The sequence below is a fragment of the Heloderma suspectum genome, chromosome 1, assembly GCF_057233095.1.
Source record: "Heloderma suspectum isolate Gila_16-S chromosome 1, 16-S_ref, whole genome shotgun sequence".
Classification (NCBI taxonomy): Eukaryota; Metazoa; Chordata; class Lepidosauria; order Squamata; family Helodermatidae; genus Heloderma; species Heloderma suspectum.
Genome location: NC_139458.1, coordinates 22,768,033 through 22,786,335, shown reverse-complemented (window position 1 = coordinate 22,786,335; position 18,303 = coordinate 22,768,033). Strand labels below are relative to the sequence as shown.

At 42.8% G+C, this 18,303-nt stretch overlaps 1 protein-coding gene across 11 annotated transcripts in view; it reads right to left on the bottom strand.

The window, feature by feature from the left end:
* Window positions 1–2,635: 2,635 nt before the first annotated feature.
* CDC42BPB (CDC42 binding protein kinase beta) overlaps window positions 2,636–18,303 on the bottom strand; it is a 162,822-nt gene continuing 147,154 nt past the window's right edge. For 5 of the 11 annotated variants that reach the window (XM_084838161.1, XM_084838188.1, XM_084838205.1 and 2 more), the window contains 8 exons: window positions 16,417–17,013; window positions 11,811–11,908; window positions 11,610–11,694; window positions 10,532–10,688; window positions 10,323–10,440; window positions 8,099–8,204; window positions 7,929–7,999; window positions 2,636–4,457 (listed from right to left, as the gene is read on the bottom strand). In XM_084838161.1, the coding sequence (XP_084694287.1) occupies window positions 4,326–4,457; window positions 7,929–7,999; window positions 8,099–8,204; window positions 10,323–10,440; window positions 10,532–10,688; window positions 11,610–11,694; window positions 11,811–11,908; window positions 16,417–17,013 (1,364 nt within the window). In that variant the 3' untranslated portion in view covers window positions 2,636–4,325. The remainder of the gene's footprint in view (window positions 4,458–7,928; window positions 8,000–8,098; window positions 8,205–10,322; window positions 10,441–10,531; window positions 10,689–11,609; window positions 11,695–11,810; window positions 11,909–16,416; window positions 17,014–18,303) is intronic. The other 6 variants (XM_084838171.1, XM_084838196.1, XM_084838214.1 and 3 more) reach the window with 2 other exon arrangements.

Genomic DNA, 18,303 nt, shown 5'->3' with positions numbered 1-18,303 from the left:
TTGATCTCTAGTTCCTCTGCCTCTTCGAAACCCCGCTTGTACTTCCGGTAGTTCTCGGTTTACATACTGCTGAAGCCTAGCTTGTAGGATTTTGAGCACCACCTCGCTGGCTTGTGAAACGAGCGCAACTGTACGGTAGTTTGAACACTCTTTGGCATTGCCCTTCTTTGGAATTGGAATGTAAACTGACTTTTTCCAGTCTTGTGCCCACTGCTGAGTGTTCCAAATTTGTTGGCATATTGAGTGCAGCACTTTAACAGCATCATCTTTTAGGATTTTAAATAGCTCAGCTGGAATACTGTCATCTCTGCTAGCTTTGTTGTTACTAATGCTTCCTAAGGCCCACTTGACTTCACTCTCGAGGATGTCCGGCTCAAGTTCAGTGACCGCACTATCGTGGCTATCAGGGACATTAAGATCTTTCCTGTATAGTTCTTCTGTGTATTCTTTCCACCTCTTCTTAATCTCATCTGCTTCTGATAGATCCCTGCCTTCTTTGTCCTTTATCATACCCAGTATCATGTCTTTGCACAAAACATTCCCTTGATATCTCTGATTTTCTTGAAAACATCTCTAGTCTTTCCCATTCTGTAGTCCTTGCTTTCTTTGCATTGTTCATTTAAGAAGGCCTTCTCGTCTCTCCTTGCTATTCTCTGGAACTCTGCATTCAGTTGGATATATCTTCCCCTTTCTCCCTTGCTTTTCGCTTCCCTTCTTTCCTCAGCTACTTGTAAAGCCTCATCAGACAGCTACTTGGCTTTCTTGCATTTCTTTTTCTTTGGGATGGATTGAGTTGCTGTCTCCTGAACAATGTTACGGACCTCCGTCCATAGTTCCTCAGGCACTCTATCAGGTCTAATCCCTTAAATCTATTCCTCACCTCCACTGTATATTCATAAGGGATATGATTTAGGTCATACCTGAATGGTTTAGTGGTTTTCCCTACGTTCTTCAATTTAAGCCGAAATTTTGCAATAAGAAGCTCATGATCTGAGCCACAGTCAGCTCCAGGTCTTGTTTTTACTGACTGTATAGAGCTTCTCCATCTTTGGCTGCAAAGGACATAATCAATCTGATTTCGATATTGACCATCTGGTGATGTCCATGTGTAGAGTTGCCTCTTGTGCTGTTGGAAAAGAGTGTTTGCTATGATCAGCGTGTTCTCTTGGCAAAACTCTATTAGCCTTTGTCCTGCTTCATTTTGTACCCCAAGGCCATGTTTGCCTGTTATCTCAGTGATTTCTTGACTTCCTACTTTAGCATTCCAATCCCCTATGATGAAGAGGCCATCTTTTTTTGGTGTTAGTTCTAGAAAGTGTTGTAGGTCTTCATAGAACCGATCAACCTCTGCATCTTCGGCCTCAGTGGTTGGGGCATAGGCTTGAATTACTGTGATGTTGAGTGGTTTGCCTTGGAGTCGTACTGAGATCATTCTATCATTTTTGAGATTGTACCCCAGTACTGCTTTTCCCACCCTTTTGTTGACTATGAGTGCTACTCCATTTCTTCTACGGGATTCTTGCCCACAGTAGTAGATATGATGGTCACCTGAATTAAATTTGCCCATGCTTGTCCATTTTAGTTTGCTGATTCCCAAGATGTCAATGTTCAATCTTGCCATCTCATGTTTGACCACCTCCAGCTTAAGGATAGTCTAAACTCCCTGCCTTCTCACATATTCTTCACTGTCATCTCAGTGCCTCTTTGTGCACTGCACTCATGTGGATTCTTCTGTGACTGTGATGCAACCTGGATCAAGTTGTGTGTGATTAAATGCCAAGATCTGCACAGTTAAAATTCCGTCCTCCGGAGGGGTGGCCATTAGTCTGTTACAGCAAAACCAACAAAGAATATTGTGGCACATTAAGGCCTAACAGATTTATTGGAAGCATGAGCTTTTGTGAACTAGAATCCACCTTATGGGATGCAGGATCTTTTAACCTCTGAATCTAATTCAAGCCCCCCCCCCCACCTTTTCCAGGGTACTTAAAATATACTGCATCAAGACAATGAAAAAAGAGCAAGTAGTCCTTAAAAGCTGTTACAATTCCAGCACTAACTTCTATAGGGAGTTTCTCTGGAGCCCTTGCAAAACAATTACAAATCATACTGGTAACGCTCCAAAGTGCCCCAACCTTGAAAACAGTTTACCACTTGCACCGAGGAAAAGGTTATCAAGGTAAGTAGCCTCTGAGCTTCTCAGTTTGACTACATTAACCCTTCTATCTTCTTATTTCCACTGTAAAGGGCTGGATGTGCTTGATCTCATCTGATCTCGGAAGTTAAGCAGGGTCAGCCCTCGTTAGTACTTGGATGGGAGACTGCCTGGGAATCAGGCTTCCTGTACTGAGCAGGGGGTTGGACTCGATGGTCTTGTAGGCCCCTTCCAACTCTATGATCTATGAAGGCTCTCTGTTGTATACCTGAAATTGATAATCTATACAGATCTGCCACAGGAAGGAGGGAATGGAATATCAGCAAATGTTTTGCTTTCAAATTTAGAATGCACATGGTTGGTTGTTTTTCCTTTTTCTGGAGAGGAGATTTGGATCATGTCTCAGTGCCTTTCAGGTGAGCCAAGGGGGTTTGAGAGAGTAACATATGCTTGCCCAGCCAAAGAGACAGGACCACCTGGAACTTTTTAAAACCTCCCTCTTCTGCTTTATTGACAAGTAAATTGTTCAAAAATGTTCTCACAATTCAATAATTACAAAGACTTTAGACTTACATTAAAAAAAAGAGTAAAAACCAGAAAAACCCGAAAGCAGTAGTGTCCAGCTCAAATTGAGCTTCATTGATCAAGAATCTGAGAAAGAGCAAGTATTGTCAAACACTCAATGTAACAGAATTAAATGTTGACTAGAACCACTTGGTTTAAACTAGAGATAAGTGCACGTCCTATACAGTGTTTCAGGAAAGAGTATTAGCCATTGGTATAGCATTAGCCCATAGAAACCAGATTTTAAAACAATTGACATCCAACTGTCATCAAATTGGCACAGAAGGCACACTAGTGTGACAATGACAAACTGGATATGCCAGCCACAGAATTAATTACATGCTTTTAAATGAAACATGATCACAATTTTTTTGGGGGGGGGGCAGGGAAAATTACTAAATGTATAATACATGGAAGCATGAGATTAAATATACACACAATATGTCACCGCTGCACATGGGCCATAGCAAAATATACAGGAGTGTGCTGTGCATTTTTCCCCCTACATGATCAATACTTTTGATTAGCAATCATGGGGTTCTTCATGCAGGTGAGGATACAATGAACTGGGGAAGGAAGGAAAAAGACAACGAGGCACCCTCATATACACATCCTTCAATGGTTCCACTTTGGTTACCAATAATAATAGACCGATGGTTTAAGTACTACACAATCCCTTCATACAAGCAGCTAATTTTTTTTAATGTAGTGTATATTTTACACTGAAAATCCCCCCCAGAGAAATTACAAGAACATCTGAGAAGATGGATAGCAGGAAAAACAGAGTAAAACCGGTTTCACAGCAGTATTTTACTTAGGTTTTTTTTTTAAAAAACAGCCCTGCCCTGGCTAATGAGGTCTAAAAAAGCAGGGTATGGATAAAATGTTACTGGTACTAGTTTTATGTACATGACTAAAAAGTCAGGAGAAAGAAATTTACAAAGCTGAGAACGTATGTAATGGCTAAATAAGTTAAAAGGCCACGAACTAGAACCTCAGTTTTCAATTTCCTGGAATATTCTACTGTTGCTGGGAATGGCCTTACAGCTTCCTATCATTCTCCTACACTTTGAAAAAAACAACAGAATATATTTAGAATATATTTAGCCAAGGATGTAACTAGCCTGCTTTTACTTCCCACCCCGAAGTCTGATTTTTTTCTAGACAGATTTCCTGCTAGTGAGACATGACACCATCCTATAGAAAAATAATATTCCTGACACTGCACAGTAGTAAAAACTACCAGCATCTCTTCTCTATTTTTTTCAGCTTAAGTATGAAGACTGTTTACCAGTAGCCTTTAGTGTATGCCATGAGAACATCACTGTTGAGCAGAAACAGATCCACCATAGGTTTAAGAATGAACAGTTTTGCATTAAAAAAAACATCAACAACTGGATCACCATAGTAATGAAGAAGTCTTTCCTCCTTTCTTTAACCCCCCCCCCCCAAATCTACAATCTAGATATAGAATTTACTTTTGTGCAACACTAGAAATTCAGCATCAGTCTTGGCACGGTTGTTGGAGAGAGACGTCCTGCTCTGGAATACCCCATGGAGTAGCAGATGGTCCCGAATGGGAAAGCGGAGAGTGGGAGCTACAGTGTTATGCATCACAGGTCGACTGGTCCAATCCATCTAGTGTAAGCTGATTCCTATGTGGGGAGTTGGGACTCGGGGGGCCACTTGGGTTAGAGCTGTTGGAAGGAGTAGAGTGTTTGGTAGAATCCGAATCAGGCTGTTAAAAAGAAAAACAACACAATAATGCTTTCTGGATGCACTGAATTTCCAGCTCCTAGAACACAATAATAATGTATCTGATAGGAGGGACACAAAAAAGCCAGCAATTACAAGAGCCTCTGAAAAAACTACATCTCCAATACTGCACCCCAGTCCCTGATCACACCATTAGTCTGGACAGCCTGGCCAAAAGAATGATGGGATGACTGAGGGGAGGGAGGAAGGGAGAGGCAGAGGGTTGTGAAAAAAAGCCTCCCTTAGGATCTAAGCCGCACCTCTGCTGCCATCCCATGATGTGTGGGCCTCAGCTGTTAAGGAATTGGGACTGCGGTGTGTGTGGTAGTAAGGAGCGATGTGATAGAAGATGGCAGCAATGACAAGGCACAATTCTTGCTAGCTTGAACTGTTTGACCTTTACCATATATTCAAAGAAGTTCACATACAGCCCCAGGTGAGCAGCTTGTCATGGGACAGATGTGGGAGCAAGCCTCAGGCCCACGCATCCTCACCCAAACACACAGGTCTCTGTATGTAAAACCAAAAAGACACATTTATTTTTACCTAATGCTCACCCATGCCATCTGTCCACCACTGAGAATTTACTAGTTGTGCTCCTAGTACCACTGGAGACAGGACGCATGACTCAGTTCACACTCACGATTTTATGATTAATACGAGAGAGCACGCTGAAGCCAGAGGCAGCCCCTGCTTCTCACACCATGTGCAACCTACACACCTGGGCTGTGTGTGTAAACTACCATAAGCAAGATTCTTAAGATATCTTGTAGTAAATACCGAACTTGGTTATATGACTTGTGATTGTTCCCTTGCTGCCTTTATTGCTGCCAGAAAGCCTACGTGGTGCCATCTCTCTTCCTGAGAATTCCTACTCAAAATCCACCTTTTCTGCAAAGACTTTGGCTTAATCCCATAATCCTTACCACCTAGAGGTCCTAAGCTTCCTATCCTTGCCTCTTTCCTTCTCTCCTCTCCCTCTGCTGAAATTTAGATTTTAAGATTCTTGGTGTACTGGCCTTTTAAAAAAACAATACAGAAAAACTAACTGAAAACTTATGTTATTCTGTAATTTGCCACCTTCATTACTGGGACTACATAAATGAATACTAATCTGAACAACTACACAATCCACTGGCCTGTGTGCGTACTTAGGGTTGCTCACTTGTTTAGAGACTGACTCTCACAACTTGAAGGCCACAAAAGCAAAGGAGCTATCTAATCCAAACAAATTAAATTCTAGCACAAGGTTCATCTGTATATCGACAGGACACCACAGAATTCGGCATAGACCTATTTCTCCAACAGCTAGAATTACAGTGTAAAGAACGCATAAATATTATCGAGTCCAGTACCACCTACTCTTAGGTAGTGACTCTCAAAAGTCTCAGGCAGAGGCCCTTGCCTTTTCTGCTGAGATCCCTTTAATGGGAGATGCCAGGAACTGAGCATGAACCTTATGCATATTTTCTGTCACTGAGTTGTGGATTCTTCCTGAGTGATTAAAGCTGCAATCCCAAATACACTACCACACTCAGTGTGACTTACTTCTGATCATGCTTACTACTGTGCTGTAAGTCAAGATATACAGAATGAATAGTTGTGTGATTCTCCGATGGGCAGAAGGGACTGATTGTAAGATCTTTCCTAGTATTTGTCTCCTCAAAATTGCCCACCAAGCTGTTTTTCCCTCATGCAGGGGAAACTATTTTGGGCATCTCTTCCCACTTTCCCAGGTGGGACAGGATGGGACAGGTGGGACAGTGGGACAGGATGGAAAAGTTTTAAAAGCAGCCTCCCCACTCAGATTGCTTTTCCTGCTCTCAAATTGCAGCTTTGGAAGGTGACTTTTTATTTTAAAAAAGCAGCCTTTCACAAAAACCAGACAGGGGAAAGAATCTCTTGTGCTCCATGTATACTTTGGAACTCAAGTATGATGGAAAAGCAAAGCCAAAAAGGCAGCTCTATAAAACAGCTGATGAATTTGTTCACTGATTACTTATGCTACACTCCTGACAGCACAAGCACACTGAAGATTTCTGACTGCAACACAAAAATAGTTAAATGTTGTCAGGCATGCTAGAAATGCATCCCAAAAATGAAGTATTCACTGGACAGTCAGTTAAGAGCCTCTGCACCCACGGCTATTTTCTAGATATCCTGCTGATTGCTAGCATTTGGTGTGCAGACCTTCCCTTTTCTCTCAGCCGGCTGCTTGGACAGTTTCCCGGTATTTTGGAATGCAGTTAACTCTTCACAATGTACAGCTTCACAGCAGAACTGCTACTGTGGCAGTCCATTTAATTGGGGGAGGAAGAATTTATATTTAGCCAACAGATTAAAAGGCGATATCGCTGGGAGATACAGCTGACAAGATTTTCCTGTGGGTGTAAACAGCAACTTTGTCTTTAACCCAATTATTTAGACAAGATCAGCCAGGCAGAACTCTGATAAGGCAACAGGACACAGAATAGAACCACCTAATGTTTTATATTTTATATCTATAAACAAACACGAAAAACCGAAGTGTTAGTTAAAATCTGAGCATCTAAAATGCAAGCAAGCATAAACTGAAGGTGCTCCCTAACACCTGGCATGTATGTGGAGCTGCTGGGCAATTCTCAAGGCCGCAACTGTAAGCTAAGCCTCTTTTCTTAGTTCACTCTGGGTGGAGTCCCACAGTGGTGTTTTTCCTGCAGGCCTGTGATGTTTGTCATCATCATGGGGCAAAATCAACACAGAGCCAGCTTTTATGAAAGGAACTAATACATGTCAGGCTAGGAACCAATTTATCAGTGTCAAAAATTTAGTTGGGTCATGTTTGAGAATCTCTAGTGATGTTATTAATGATTTATGCAACGTGGCAGACCAACTTGATGGAAAGGGGGCTGAGGTAAAGAATCCAGGCCACCCGTGCTCTTTAAAAACTTGTTTTTGATGCCCAATGTGAAATATTGTCAAGAAGAGCCAGTGTGGTGTAGTGGTTAGAGTGCCGGACTGGGACTTGGGAGATCTGGGTTCTAGTCCCCACTCAGCCAGGAAGCTCACAGGGTGACATTGCGCCAATCACCAACTATGAGCCTAAACTACCTCACAGGGTTGTTGTGAGGATAAAATGGAGAGGAGGAGGAGGACCATGTAAGCTGCTTTGGGATCCTTGCAAGAGGAAAAAAAGGCAGGATAGAAATGTAATAATAAGTAATCGTAAATACCCACAAAAGTGGTCTCCAAGCATGTGCTTTCTGAGAATTAGGGCTTTTAATGGAAAGTTATTGCTATATTTTGTAGTAATCGAGGCTTCTAGGATCAAGATTCTAGGAGGGCTGGGAATTTGGCATTCTAGTTAGGCAGTGATATGTACACAATGAAATAGCTGCTGTGGGATCTCCCCATACTACCATCAGAGCTATGCATGACCATTTGAGACCAAAAGATGTATACAGTTAGGTCTCACCTCTTTGTCAAACTCCTGGTCTGGATCAGACATACTTCGCAAGGGCATGGCTGCTCCTAGGTCACTGCCACCTGCAAAGCAAAGACGCTTGAGAATCTCCCCTCTGTTTCATAAACCCGTAAGAGGTTTATAAAACTACAGCTTATAAATAGATCTTTTTCTATCCTTACTTGAAGATGGCCATGAAATGTAGCTTTTGTTTCTCTGAGGTGCTTGGCGTGAAATGTTGGTCGTGGGAGGACAGGCCTTTTCATCTTGTGAAGAAGGTAAGCCGCTCTGCAGCAGAAATGTAGCCACAGTCAATTAGACAAGACATTTTCAAAACATGTTTCTTTTTGGTGAAAGTTCTAGCACAGTTTTTAAGAACACTTTAAAAAGGAATCCTGCATTCAGTATGATTTATATGGTGGTATTTTTACAAACTTGCTTCACTTGACTAATGAGAGCCTTATAACACAAAGCTATGTCATTCAAAGAATCAGCAAGGGGATAAGCCATCCACTCCATCCCACAAAAAAACCAAGCAAAAAAAGCTGAGTAGTCAGCCTAATTTTCTTTCAAGAAGAGCCAGTGTGGTGTAGCGTAGTGGTTAGAGTGCTGGACTGGGACTCAGGAGATCTGGGTTTTAGTCCCTGCTCAGCCATGAAGCTCACTGGAAGCAGAATAACTAAACTCACCAGTAAGCAAGTCTGCATAAATGAACCACCTAAACTACCTTTTTGTGTTATAGGTTTTCTCCCTACAGACTAATATGTAGCCAAAGATACAACATAGTGGCCCAGTTTGCACAATCACAGTGGCTGAAACAAGCCACTGTGGTTTGTTGCGGCTGCTGCGCATGGTGGGCGTGGGCTAGTCAGTTTTCCCTAATTACCCTCACTGGTGAGGTTTGCCATATCAAACAATCCCAGGCAGCATGACTTGCTTGGGGTGGGCAGCAGCCCTCAAATAACTCAACAACAACCCATGGATTATTTAATGGTTGCTGCCCACCCCCAAACAAGCCAGGTTCGGATGAAATGGCAAGTTGCGTCGGTACAGGTAATTAGGGAAATCCGTCTGGCACGCATGGCAGCTGCAATGAGCCACAGTGGCTTGTTTCAGCTGTGGTGATGGTGCAACCTGGATCACTATCTTCTTTTAGATTTGATAAGATCTTGTTAATTTTGCATGCTTATTGATTTTGCCAGTGTGTTATCAGGGTTGGATATTATGCAGCACCAGCAATGGAGTCTGGCTGCAGATTATGCCTCTTGGTTTTCCCAATGACAAAAGTCTGAAATGGTTTGTTTTCCACCTTCGTTATATTTGGCATGACGACAGTTCTGTTACACTGAAAACATTCAGGGCATTCTCCAGTGAGCTTTCCCTTTTCCTCCTGTTGTTGGAAGGATGTATTATAATCTCTTATCCTAGCCTTAGATGGGGTTACTAGAGAAGACATGATTTAGTTCTAGCAGTGACAACCTGCTGTCTTGAGTGCAGGATTCAGGGCAGCAAGCACAAGCTTATACTCACAGAGGTTAGTAAATCCCTGCAAATTGTTAGTCTCACACCCCTCCCCTGACACTTGCTTTAATGCTGGCAGGGAGGCATAACACACACCATCATCATCCACTTCAGTTCCTAAAGCGCTGCTCCTACCCTTGCTACAGAAGCAGAGGAGGGATAGAAAGAGGAGGGAAGCAGTGAGGAAGAACAGTCACTTTGGAGAAAGATTTCAGCAGAGACAGGGCTCATGTGATAGACGTGCTCAAAGTTTGTTGGAGGTGATATCAGAGCAGAATGTCGGGAGGGTGGAGGGGAAGAAATGTGTTCTGTTATTTCAGATAAGACGAACAAGAAAAAGGAAGGAAGGAAGAAGAGTTATTCAGAAAACACTACCACACTCCTGGCAGTGATGCTTGCTGGTTTTCAACATTCTGCATGGTGTGGTGGCATTCTTAAGACAGCTTTTACAGGGCTGCTCAGATATCATTTCTCCCCCTCCCCCTCCAGGATTAGACTAGGCACATGGGATGGGCTAGGCACATGGGATGCCTGCTTCCTCCCCTGCTCCCCTCACTGTGGAGAGAACTAGATGACAAATGGGAGCTCCTGTATTTATCCACACATGGACAATCCTGTGATTCTGGGAGATCCATGGGATGACCCATTTCATAATTCACCACATGGTGAGGGGAGTTGAAGGCAGGGAGGGAGAGCAGAAGACCAAAGCCTATTCTTGATCTCTTCCTGGAGACATTTGGGCTTGATTACAATTGCCTCTTAGAAAATGAGTAGCAGTTCTGTTCAAACTTTAAAGCCCTCTGCCAGGTTGTCCCCCTAAGGTTTGTGAGGTGCAGCTGAGCATAAGCTTGCATAACCCTTCTCCCTAGGAACAAAAAGTTTTACCAGTGGGAGATCCATGAGCACTTGCATTCCATCTCCTGGTCCCATATGAGCCACATGGTTGAAATTGGTTGGGTTAGAAATCATTTTGGATCTGAGCTCAGGATCTCGGAGCATCTCTCTAAATCAACAAGGACATAAAATGATGATTTTGCATAAGAAGAGACTTCTTTACCACCAATGGTGGGGAGAGAGAGAGATTAGAGCCTCACCGTCTTTGCTGTAATCTTTCCTCCTCAGGGACTTTAAAGACAAATCTTCTTTTGCTTCTAGTGCGAAGCATTTGTTTTTTGCTGTTGTCAGACGTTTCCGGCACAATAAGGGCAGCTCCTGCTTTAACAATATGTAACACAGTTACACAGACTAGCCCTGCTGAAATGAAGAAGGCTCGTGCAGATGGAGTCCTTAATGAATTATTTATACTCACTATGTACAGAGGACCAGTGTCATGGTGAATCACAGAATGTAACCTTGCACTCTAAAGTAAATCCCCCAAATCTCATTTCTGTTAAATTTCTACTTGTTTTACTTTCTTTCTAGAACTCTTAACAGATTCTAATGAAGTTTTATATAAGGTAGCCCAAAGCAAACCAAGTAATCACCTGCTTTTTAGCCATGCAATTCAAATAAATGTGCATATTACCAAAGTCTCAATATGCACCTTTTTGTGATACTGAAAGGAGTGGAAGTTAAAATTCAATGAGCAAAAGCTACCATTAATTTTTATAAAAGAAAGGGTTATCTTCAATGTTTTCCTTTTCTTTCCCGATTAAAGTTTCATGCCATGACCAAAACAGCTTAAAAACAAAGGGTTGAGTCTAGAACCGTTGTCCTGCCCATGGAGGGCTATTGCTTGCAGAACGGGACTTCCTCATCCCGCCCCCCGCATATCCTCCAAATTTGCTCCAGAGGGCCCCCCAACCCTCCAAAACAGATTTGGAGGGCATGCAGGAGGGTGCAAGTGGGAGGGAGAAGAGAGGACGGGGAAGTCCTGTTCTGCAAGCAGTATCCTTCTGCTGATGGAACAACAATTCTGGATCCCCCCCCCCCAAACAAATAGGTGCCCTTAGTAACCCCGCCAATTAAAACTGGCCCTCCCCCCAAAATCAATGGAAGCTATTGGTCAATCTATCAGTGAAAGCTTGCAAGCCTCATTTCACACAGTTCTTCTTCCCTTTCCCTCATTACAAGTTAGCACAGAGGGCACTCATCTCAAAAATGACTGAAAGCAACCGAGCAATTACTCTTCATTTTGTCTTTTCCCCACTTGCCTTTCCCCAAAACACTAACCTGAAAACTTGTTCTTGAAATAGATTAGTCGAGGAGGTTCACAGTTAAGGAGATTCAGTGTGCCTGTCACATTTAGGGGTCTGATCTGTTAAAGAGGCGAAGTGCGGGAAACTTAAAATTCATCTTCAACGCACTGCAAGTGAGTTTTCAGAAAAGTGGTAAGTCATTATTATTACGTTACAGTACAGGTGAGCTACCTACCCTTCTTAAGCCGATAGTCTGAACCCATTCCATTGTGTTAACGTTAAAAACGTCAACACCGTATTCACTGTAGACTGTTAAACAGAATGGATTGCAACCTGGAGAGAAAACACAAAATCTGTTACAGTTGCATACGTCTGAGATAAAGTTGAGCATCATAATGATTTCTATTGCTATTGTTTCTCAAGCCATCGCTTAGATGTAGTTTTCACTGACGTAAATCTGCATCTGCGCTATACCACTTCAGACTGCAGGTAGGGACTTGCATGGTGGGATGCTCCCCCAAGAAAAAAGACACAGATTTTTGCATGAAGGAGAGTAAGCTAGAACTCTTCTCCCCAACATCTAACTTTGTGTCTGAAGGAAACATATTGTATAGAGGAGCATTCCATTATGTAACACCCCCCCCCCCCCGAAATGGTGCAGCCCTGACTAGACTAGGCCACTGTGGAGCATGCAATGTTTTTATTTTTTTTTTGCAGACATTTCGTTATAGATCATTAGCACTTTTAAAGTGTAATGTCTTTTCCCAGTCACCCTCACCACTGACCTGCAAAACAGGTCATCATTCCCATTGTAAAGACAGAAAATGGAGGCAAGCCTATTTAGTGATCCTATGGGATTGGCTCCCAGGTCTTTTAGGCCCTGCCTAACATACTACCCAGCTATCTACTAGTGTGGCTGTTAATTCTTTGAACTTGCTCCAAGGCAGACTGCAAGGCTACAGAAAGTCAGTATTAGCTGTCATGATTATTTAACACAAACAGACCCCGTTCGCATGACTGAACAGCCCACAGTTTGTTAACTGTGGGTTGTTTGGGAGGGCATGGGAGTGTGCAAGCACACTGGCTCTTGCCAACTTCTGCCTTACTAAACAACCCTGTTCCTGGGTTATGCTCCATTACATCCAAACCCAGAACTCTGGGTTGTGGAGGGAAAAACAACCCAGAGTTTTAACTCAAGAACAAAACAAGGGTTAAAACACTGGGTTGTTTCTCTCTCAACAGCCCAGAATTCTGGGTTTGGATGTCATGGAGAACAACTGAGGAACGGAGCATTCCTAGGTTTAGTGAAGCGGAAGTGAGCAGGCAGGGAGCCTTTGAGGGCTAAATGCACACTGTTTTAATTTTTTAGATTTTAATTGGTATTAGCTTGTTTAATGATTTAATATGTTTTTAGTTGTTTAAAATATTTATTGTTTTATGCTGTTTAAGCTGATTTTATCTGTATGCCGCCCTGAGATCTTAATGATATAGGGCAGGATACAAATGTTTTAAATAAATAAATGAATAATAAATCCTGGGAACTGGGTCACTGTTTGCATCCTTTGGGTAATAACTGGGTTCGGACGACACGCTGCAGCTCGTCATGGGTCATTTAACTCATGATGAGCCATGGTGCCCATGGGCACCAAACTGCATATGCAACCCCCACTCAGGCGTTGTCCTGTGTGAACCTGGATTATGTGAGGGTTAAATAACCTTCCCATAACCCATGGTCTCTTTTAGGGTCAAAATGGCAGCTGCATGCATGTGAACAGCCCCAATGACACATCTAGCACGAAAGGCAGATTTAAGAAACAGCTAGTGCTCAGGACAGCAAGCTACGCTACAGCAAAGGGCTGGATGCACCCAATCTCATCCGATCTCAGAAGCTAAGTAGGGTTAGCCCTAGTTAGTACTTGGATGGGAGACCGCCTGGGGATCAGGCTTCCTGCATTAAGCAGGGGGTTGGACTCGATGGTCTTGTAGGCCCCTTCCAACCCTATGATTCTATGTCTTTGTTCCTGATTTTTCCTTTTTTTCAAAACTGACCCTTTGCCTGTGCAATTAGCTACAACATCTTTTGGGGAAATGAAAACATGATCAGATTGCTTTGTATATGAAAGACACAAGTACGAAAGAGCAGCAGGACCAACAAGTCCCTATCGACATGTTGATGCAAGCTCCTTAAGAACATATTCTCCATTTACATTATTGTGAAGCAGGAAGACCTATCTTCAGTGGCAAGCCTATGAGTAAATAATATGAAGTAATAGAAGAGGTGAGGGAAACAGAAGGGTGAAGCCATTTGGTCTCTGAATGGAAGGGATGTGAACTCCAAAAACTATGGGCTTTCCAAAGGGCAGTGAGGTGCATGAAGGTCCTAGGAAATTACGTACACAAGAATATCCCTTTCAGAAGTGATTTAGGGGAGCCCAGTGGCCAACAAGGGGGACTAAAATGGTTCTAATGTACAATGGCCTTTGCTCACTCTGCTTTCGGAAGGCTTGAAAAAGCTCAAAGAAAAAAAAAAATAGCCTTGCCAGATCAGACCAAAGGTTCAGCTAGTCCAGAATTCTTTTGGTCAGCCTGACAGCAAAAGCCCTTCCAACTGTCTGATGTAACTGTGGTATCCACAGAGTTATACTGCCTCTGTGCATGGAACTTCCATCTAGCTGTCATGGCTAATAGCTACTGGAGGAGTTGCCACTTTTATCAAGGACAGGCTTTGTTGGAGTCTATATACAGGCTCTCAGCCACGAGTGCTTCAGCGTTTCCTGCACTGTTGGAGGAATTAATTGGTTCCTTAAAGAAAGCTAAACCGACAACAGCCTTTCCCTTAAAAAATCATTTTATTTAAACACAACAAGAACACAAGAGCAAAAAATGGGGGGGGGGTTCGTATCATAATACACAGCAATACACAGTAATCAATTTGCTAGATATAGGGAAAAAAGAGGGGTGGAAGGAAAAAGGAAGATGAGGAGGGGGGAAAAAAGGATTGAACACTTCCATTGCCTGTATCAATGATTACTCTGTACTGATATGTTTTATGATACGAATTTTCCCTTTTTTGTTGCTTCTTTTGTTTATTGTTGTGTTGCAAATAAAAAGATTAAGAAAAAAGGACAGGTTCATCTGCCTTAAATAGCTGCACTAGTGCCAGAAGGGCACCAGATGAAGAGGGTAGTGGCCAACGTTAGTCCTATGTAGAGTAGATCCATTGAAATAAATGGGATTTATGTTAGTCATGACTAACTTAAGTCTCATTCATTTCAATGGGTCTTCTCTATGTAGGACTATTGGATACTACTGAGAATTCCCCATTACTAGAAAAGGTTCTGCTTTTGCATTTCTGTTTGTTATGCAAGTGCTTTAAGCTCAAAACTCTGTCAAATGAATGAGAAAACATGGAATCCTAAGCCGCTTTACTCTCTTATGAAAGCTATCTAAGACTAGTGGCCTTCATTTCTTCTTGTGGTAGCTGCACAAGCACCTGCTAAGGGAACCCTCCCTATGGACTTAGAGAATCATAGGCTTAGACGTTTCTTAATGTTTCAGCATTTTGAGCATTCAAATGTCTCCTGGTATAACTTACACGCAGTTATGCTTGGAAGCGGTCACTATAGCCTAGTTGGAGGACAAGCAAATGGCAAGAAACAGGAAAGAGCAAGCCCAGACATGCTTTAATGTTCTATGGAGGAAGGAACTCCAGGTAATCAAAAAAGAAAAAAAAGAGGGGGGACTCTGTCTCTGTGTTCTAGCACTATCAACCAACACACAGTACAATGAGTAGGAGAAGGTGCACTAATTCTCCACCCTTTCACCCAAGACACTCTTAAAGGCCAGGATGACCTTGTGCCTCACTTTGGGACTCTCGGGGGAGACTGAATTCATGAGGACGGAACTAAACAGCTGGTTATTAAAATGTGAGGCAAAGAGTTCCCATGAGAAGCTCAGATCATGCTGTCAGCCTTCATTGGGCCAGGAAGCAGCATGCCCCACTGGGTATCAGTTGTTGGTGCTGAGAGATGAAAAGCAGCCACCTATTCCCCACCCTCCCCTCACAAAAGCTTTTGGCTCTAGCTTGTTAAAGCGATGTACTGTCCCCCATGGAGTCTTGCTTCACCCCTTTCCTTTTCGTTGGCTTTGCACCTAAGCCAAGGTGAAGATTGGCCAATGTAAGCTGAACATGCTCACTGCCTTAAATTTACGGCAGCCTGGACAGTTCTTCTTCTGGGACGGCTTTTTATGACAAAGTCTAACTATAATAATCCAGTGTAAGGAAAAGATCTACAAGAAGGAAGAGAAGAAAACTGGATGGAGCTTTCGGTATGTTAAAGTTAATCTACAGTATCTCACTTTTCCTCTAAGCTGTCAGTATGAAACTGACAACATCTTCAGTATGAAACCAACAACATGAGGTAAAACAAACTCGTATCCTGGGGAATGTATGTGATTGAGACCTAGCAGCTCAAAAGAACGCAGGAGTAGCCCTGCTGGATCAGACCAGAGTCCAGCAACCTGTTTCCCACAATTTCCAGTTAGCTGCTTCTGGAAAGCCCAGGCTTAAAGGCAACAGCCCTTCCTCACCTCTGCCCGACCACACACACAGACATCTAGAATTTAGAGGTATGTAGATTCCATTTAGCTATCATGACTAGTATCCATTGGTAGACCAATCCTCCATAAACAGGCCTATATTTGTCTCAACAAAAATACTGGAGTCTGTTGGTAAAGGGAGATTTAAACCTGTAATTGTTAAGACACACAGTTATTGGCTGACTATTTTCAAACAAGTGAAGCAGCAACAGGGATACAGCAACAGAAAAACATATACATACTACAGGCAGCAGGAGTTGCAGGCCACATCAGTTCCTGCATGCGCGACCTTCGACCTTGCGCGTCGACGTACAGTCCCAAATGGCTGAAGCAAAGCAGGTACTCCTCATTGCTGAGCTCCACAGCACCAAGGGCATCATAAGACTGTTGTGAGAGGAATGCAAGCGAAGAGTCATTGGAATTTACCAGGTTTATAGACTGTCCATCCCCCTGGATGTTCAAGAGAGAGAAACCAGATGGGTAGCCAACACAAAGCCTGTCTTTGAACAGCGACATCCACTGTATATTGCCAGGAGCCTGGATTTCATTGAACTTTTTATGGAAAGGTTTAGTCCTGTGAATCTCATAGCAGAGAACCTGCCGTTTGACTGCCACAAACAAACTTGTTGAAGAGCTCTTCTTCAGTGTCCCAGTTGTAATGAACTGGCAGCCTTTAGTTTCAGGAAGCTTAACATCAAAGCTGCCTTCAGATCCATCCAGGGAGGACCAGGGATACAAGTGAACATGATGATTACGGCCACAGATAAGGATGATGATTTTCTCTTTGGGAGCAAGCTCTACCTGGTAGACCTTCTTGCAGTCAGCAGCTCGGACGATCACTGTGAGAACAACACGTCCAGGTGAGTAAGCGACAGGAGGAGTGTAGACAAGCTGGGTCATATTAAGTGTTAGCAATACAATTACTTAGGATTTTTGCATACTTCCATAGTACAAGAAGCCAACATAGTTTTACCCCGGGCACATGACATTTCTAGAGCTTCACTCTCAACTCTTGTCTTAAATCCGTACAATACAGCAACAGCACTCACTATAGAACAAGAATGGTCTGACTTTATTTTATTTAAAATATTTCTAGGCTGCCTTTAAGGGCAAAAGCTCCCCCAAGGCAGTGTATAGGATAAAATCCTATGCAATAAAATCCCATCCAATGGTAAAACAGAAAAACACCCCCCCCCCAATCAACACCTGGCATAAAATACATCCAGCTCAGACAGTACTAAAATCCAAAACATAACTGCAGCTAAAACCCAAAAACAGTCCAATAAAACCAGGGAAAAATCATGATTCAAATCACCAAAAGAAACCCAACTTAAATCAAGACTGCCACTGATAGTCCTTGACCTATTTCTTAAACAATGGTGCAAATCTGATCATTAAAACACGTTAATTTACAATTTAATACAGAATTTTACAACATCAAGGAGGGTATATTCCCTGATAGGGTCACTCTTATGCCCAGAAGCCATGAGTTTTTCTGTGACAAAAGTGTGGAGCAATATAGGAACTGGAACTATAAAATCTTACCTTTTCCTTTCCAGTTCATTCCATTGCTCCTTTCCACTCTGCCTCTGTCCTTTCCTATATTGTCTCTCTGTTCTAACTAACCCGGCTTACCTTGCTTGGCTCACTGCCACCACTACTATAGGATACAATCCTATCCACATCTCTTTGCACGTGTGATTTTAGTCAGAGCAACATAGAGCTGAATCCAACCATCCTCTCCTCCCCTCCCCTCTGCAGCCCCTACCCCAAATCTGTACTGAGGGGTCCCCCAACCCTCTGAAGTAGATTTGAGGCTGCAGGGGGGATTTGTTTCACCAACAGTTTCCCTTCTCCTGGCAAAATGACACAGGTGAATACAACCCACACTAAGCTGCCTTTCACCGAGTCAGACCGCTGGTCCATATATCTCAGTATTATCAACACTGACTGGCAGTGGCTCTCCAGGGTTTCAGAAGTATTTATTTCCTAGCCCTAACCGGAGATGCTGGGGATGAATCTGGGACTTCTGCATGCAAAACATGTGCTCTACTCAGTGATATGGGGTGGAAAATTTTCCAAAACAGAACTTTTCTGCAGAGAATTTTCCATTTCATAAGTTCACTAGC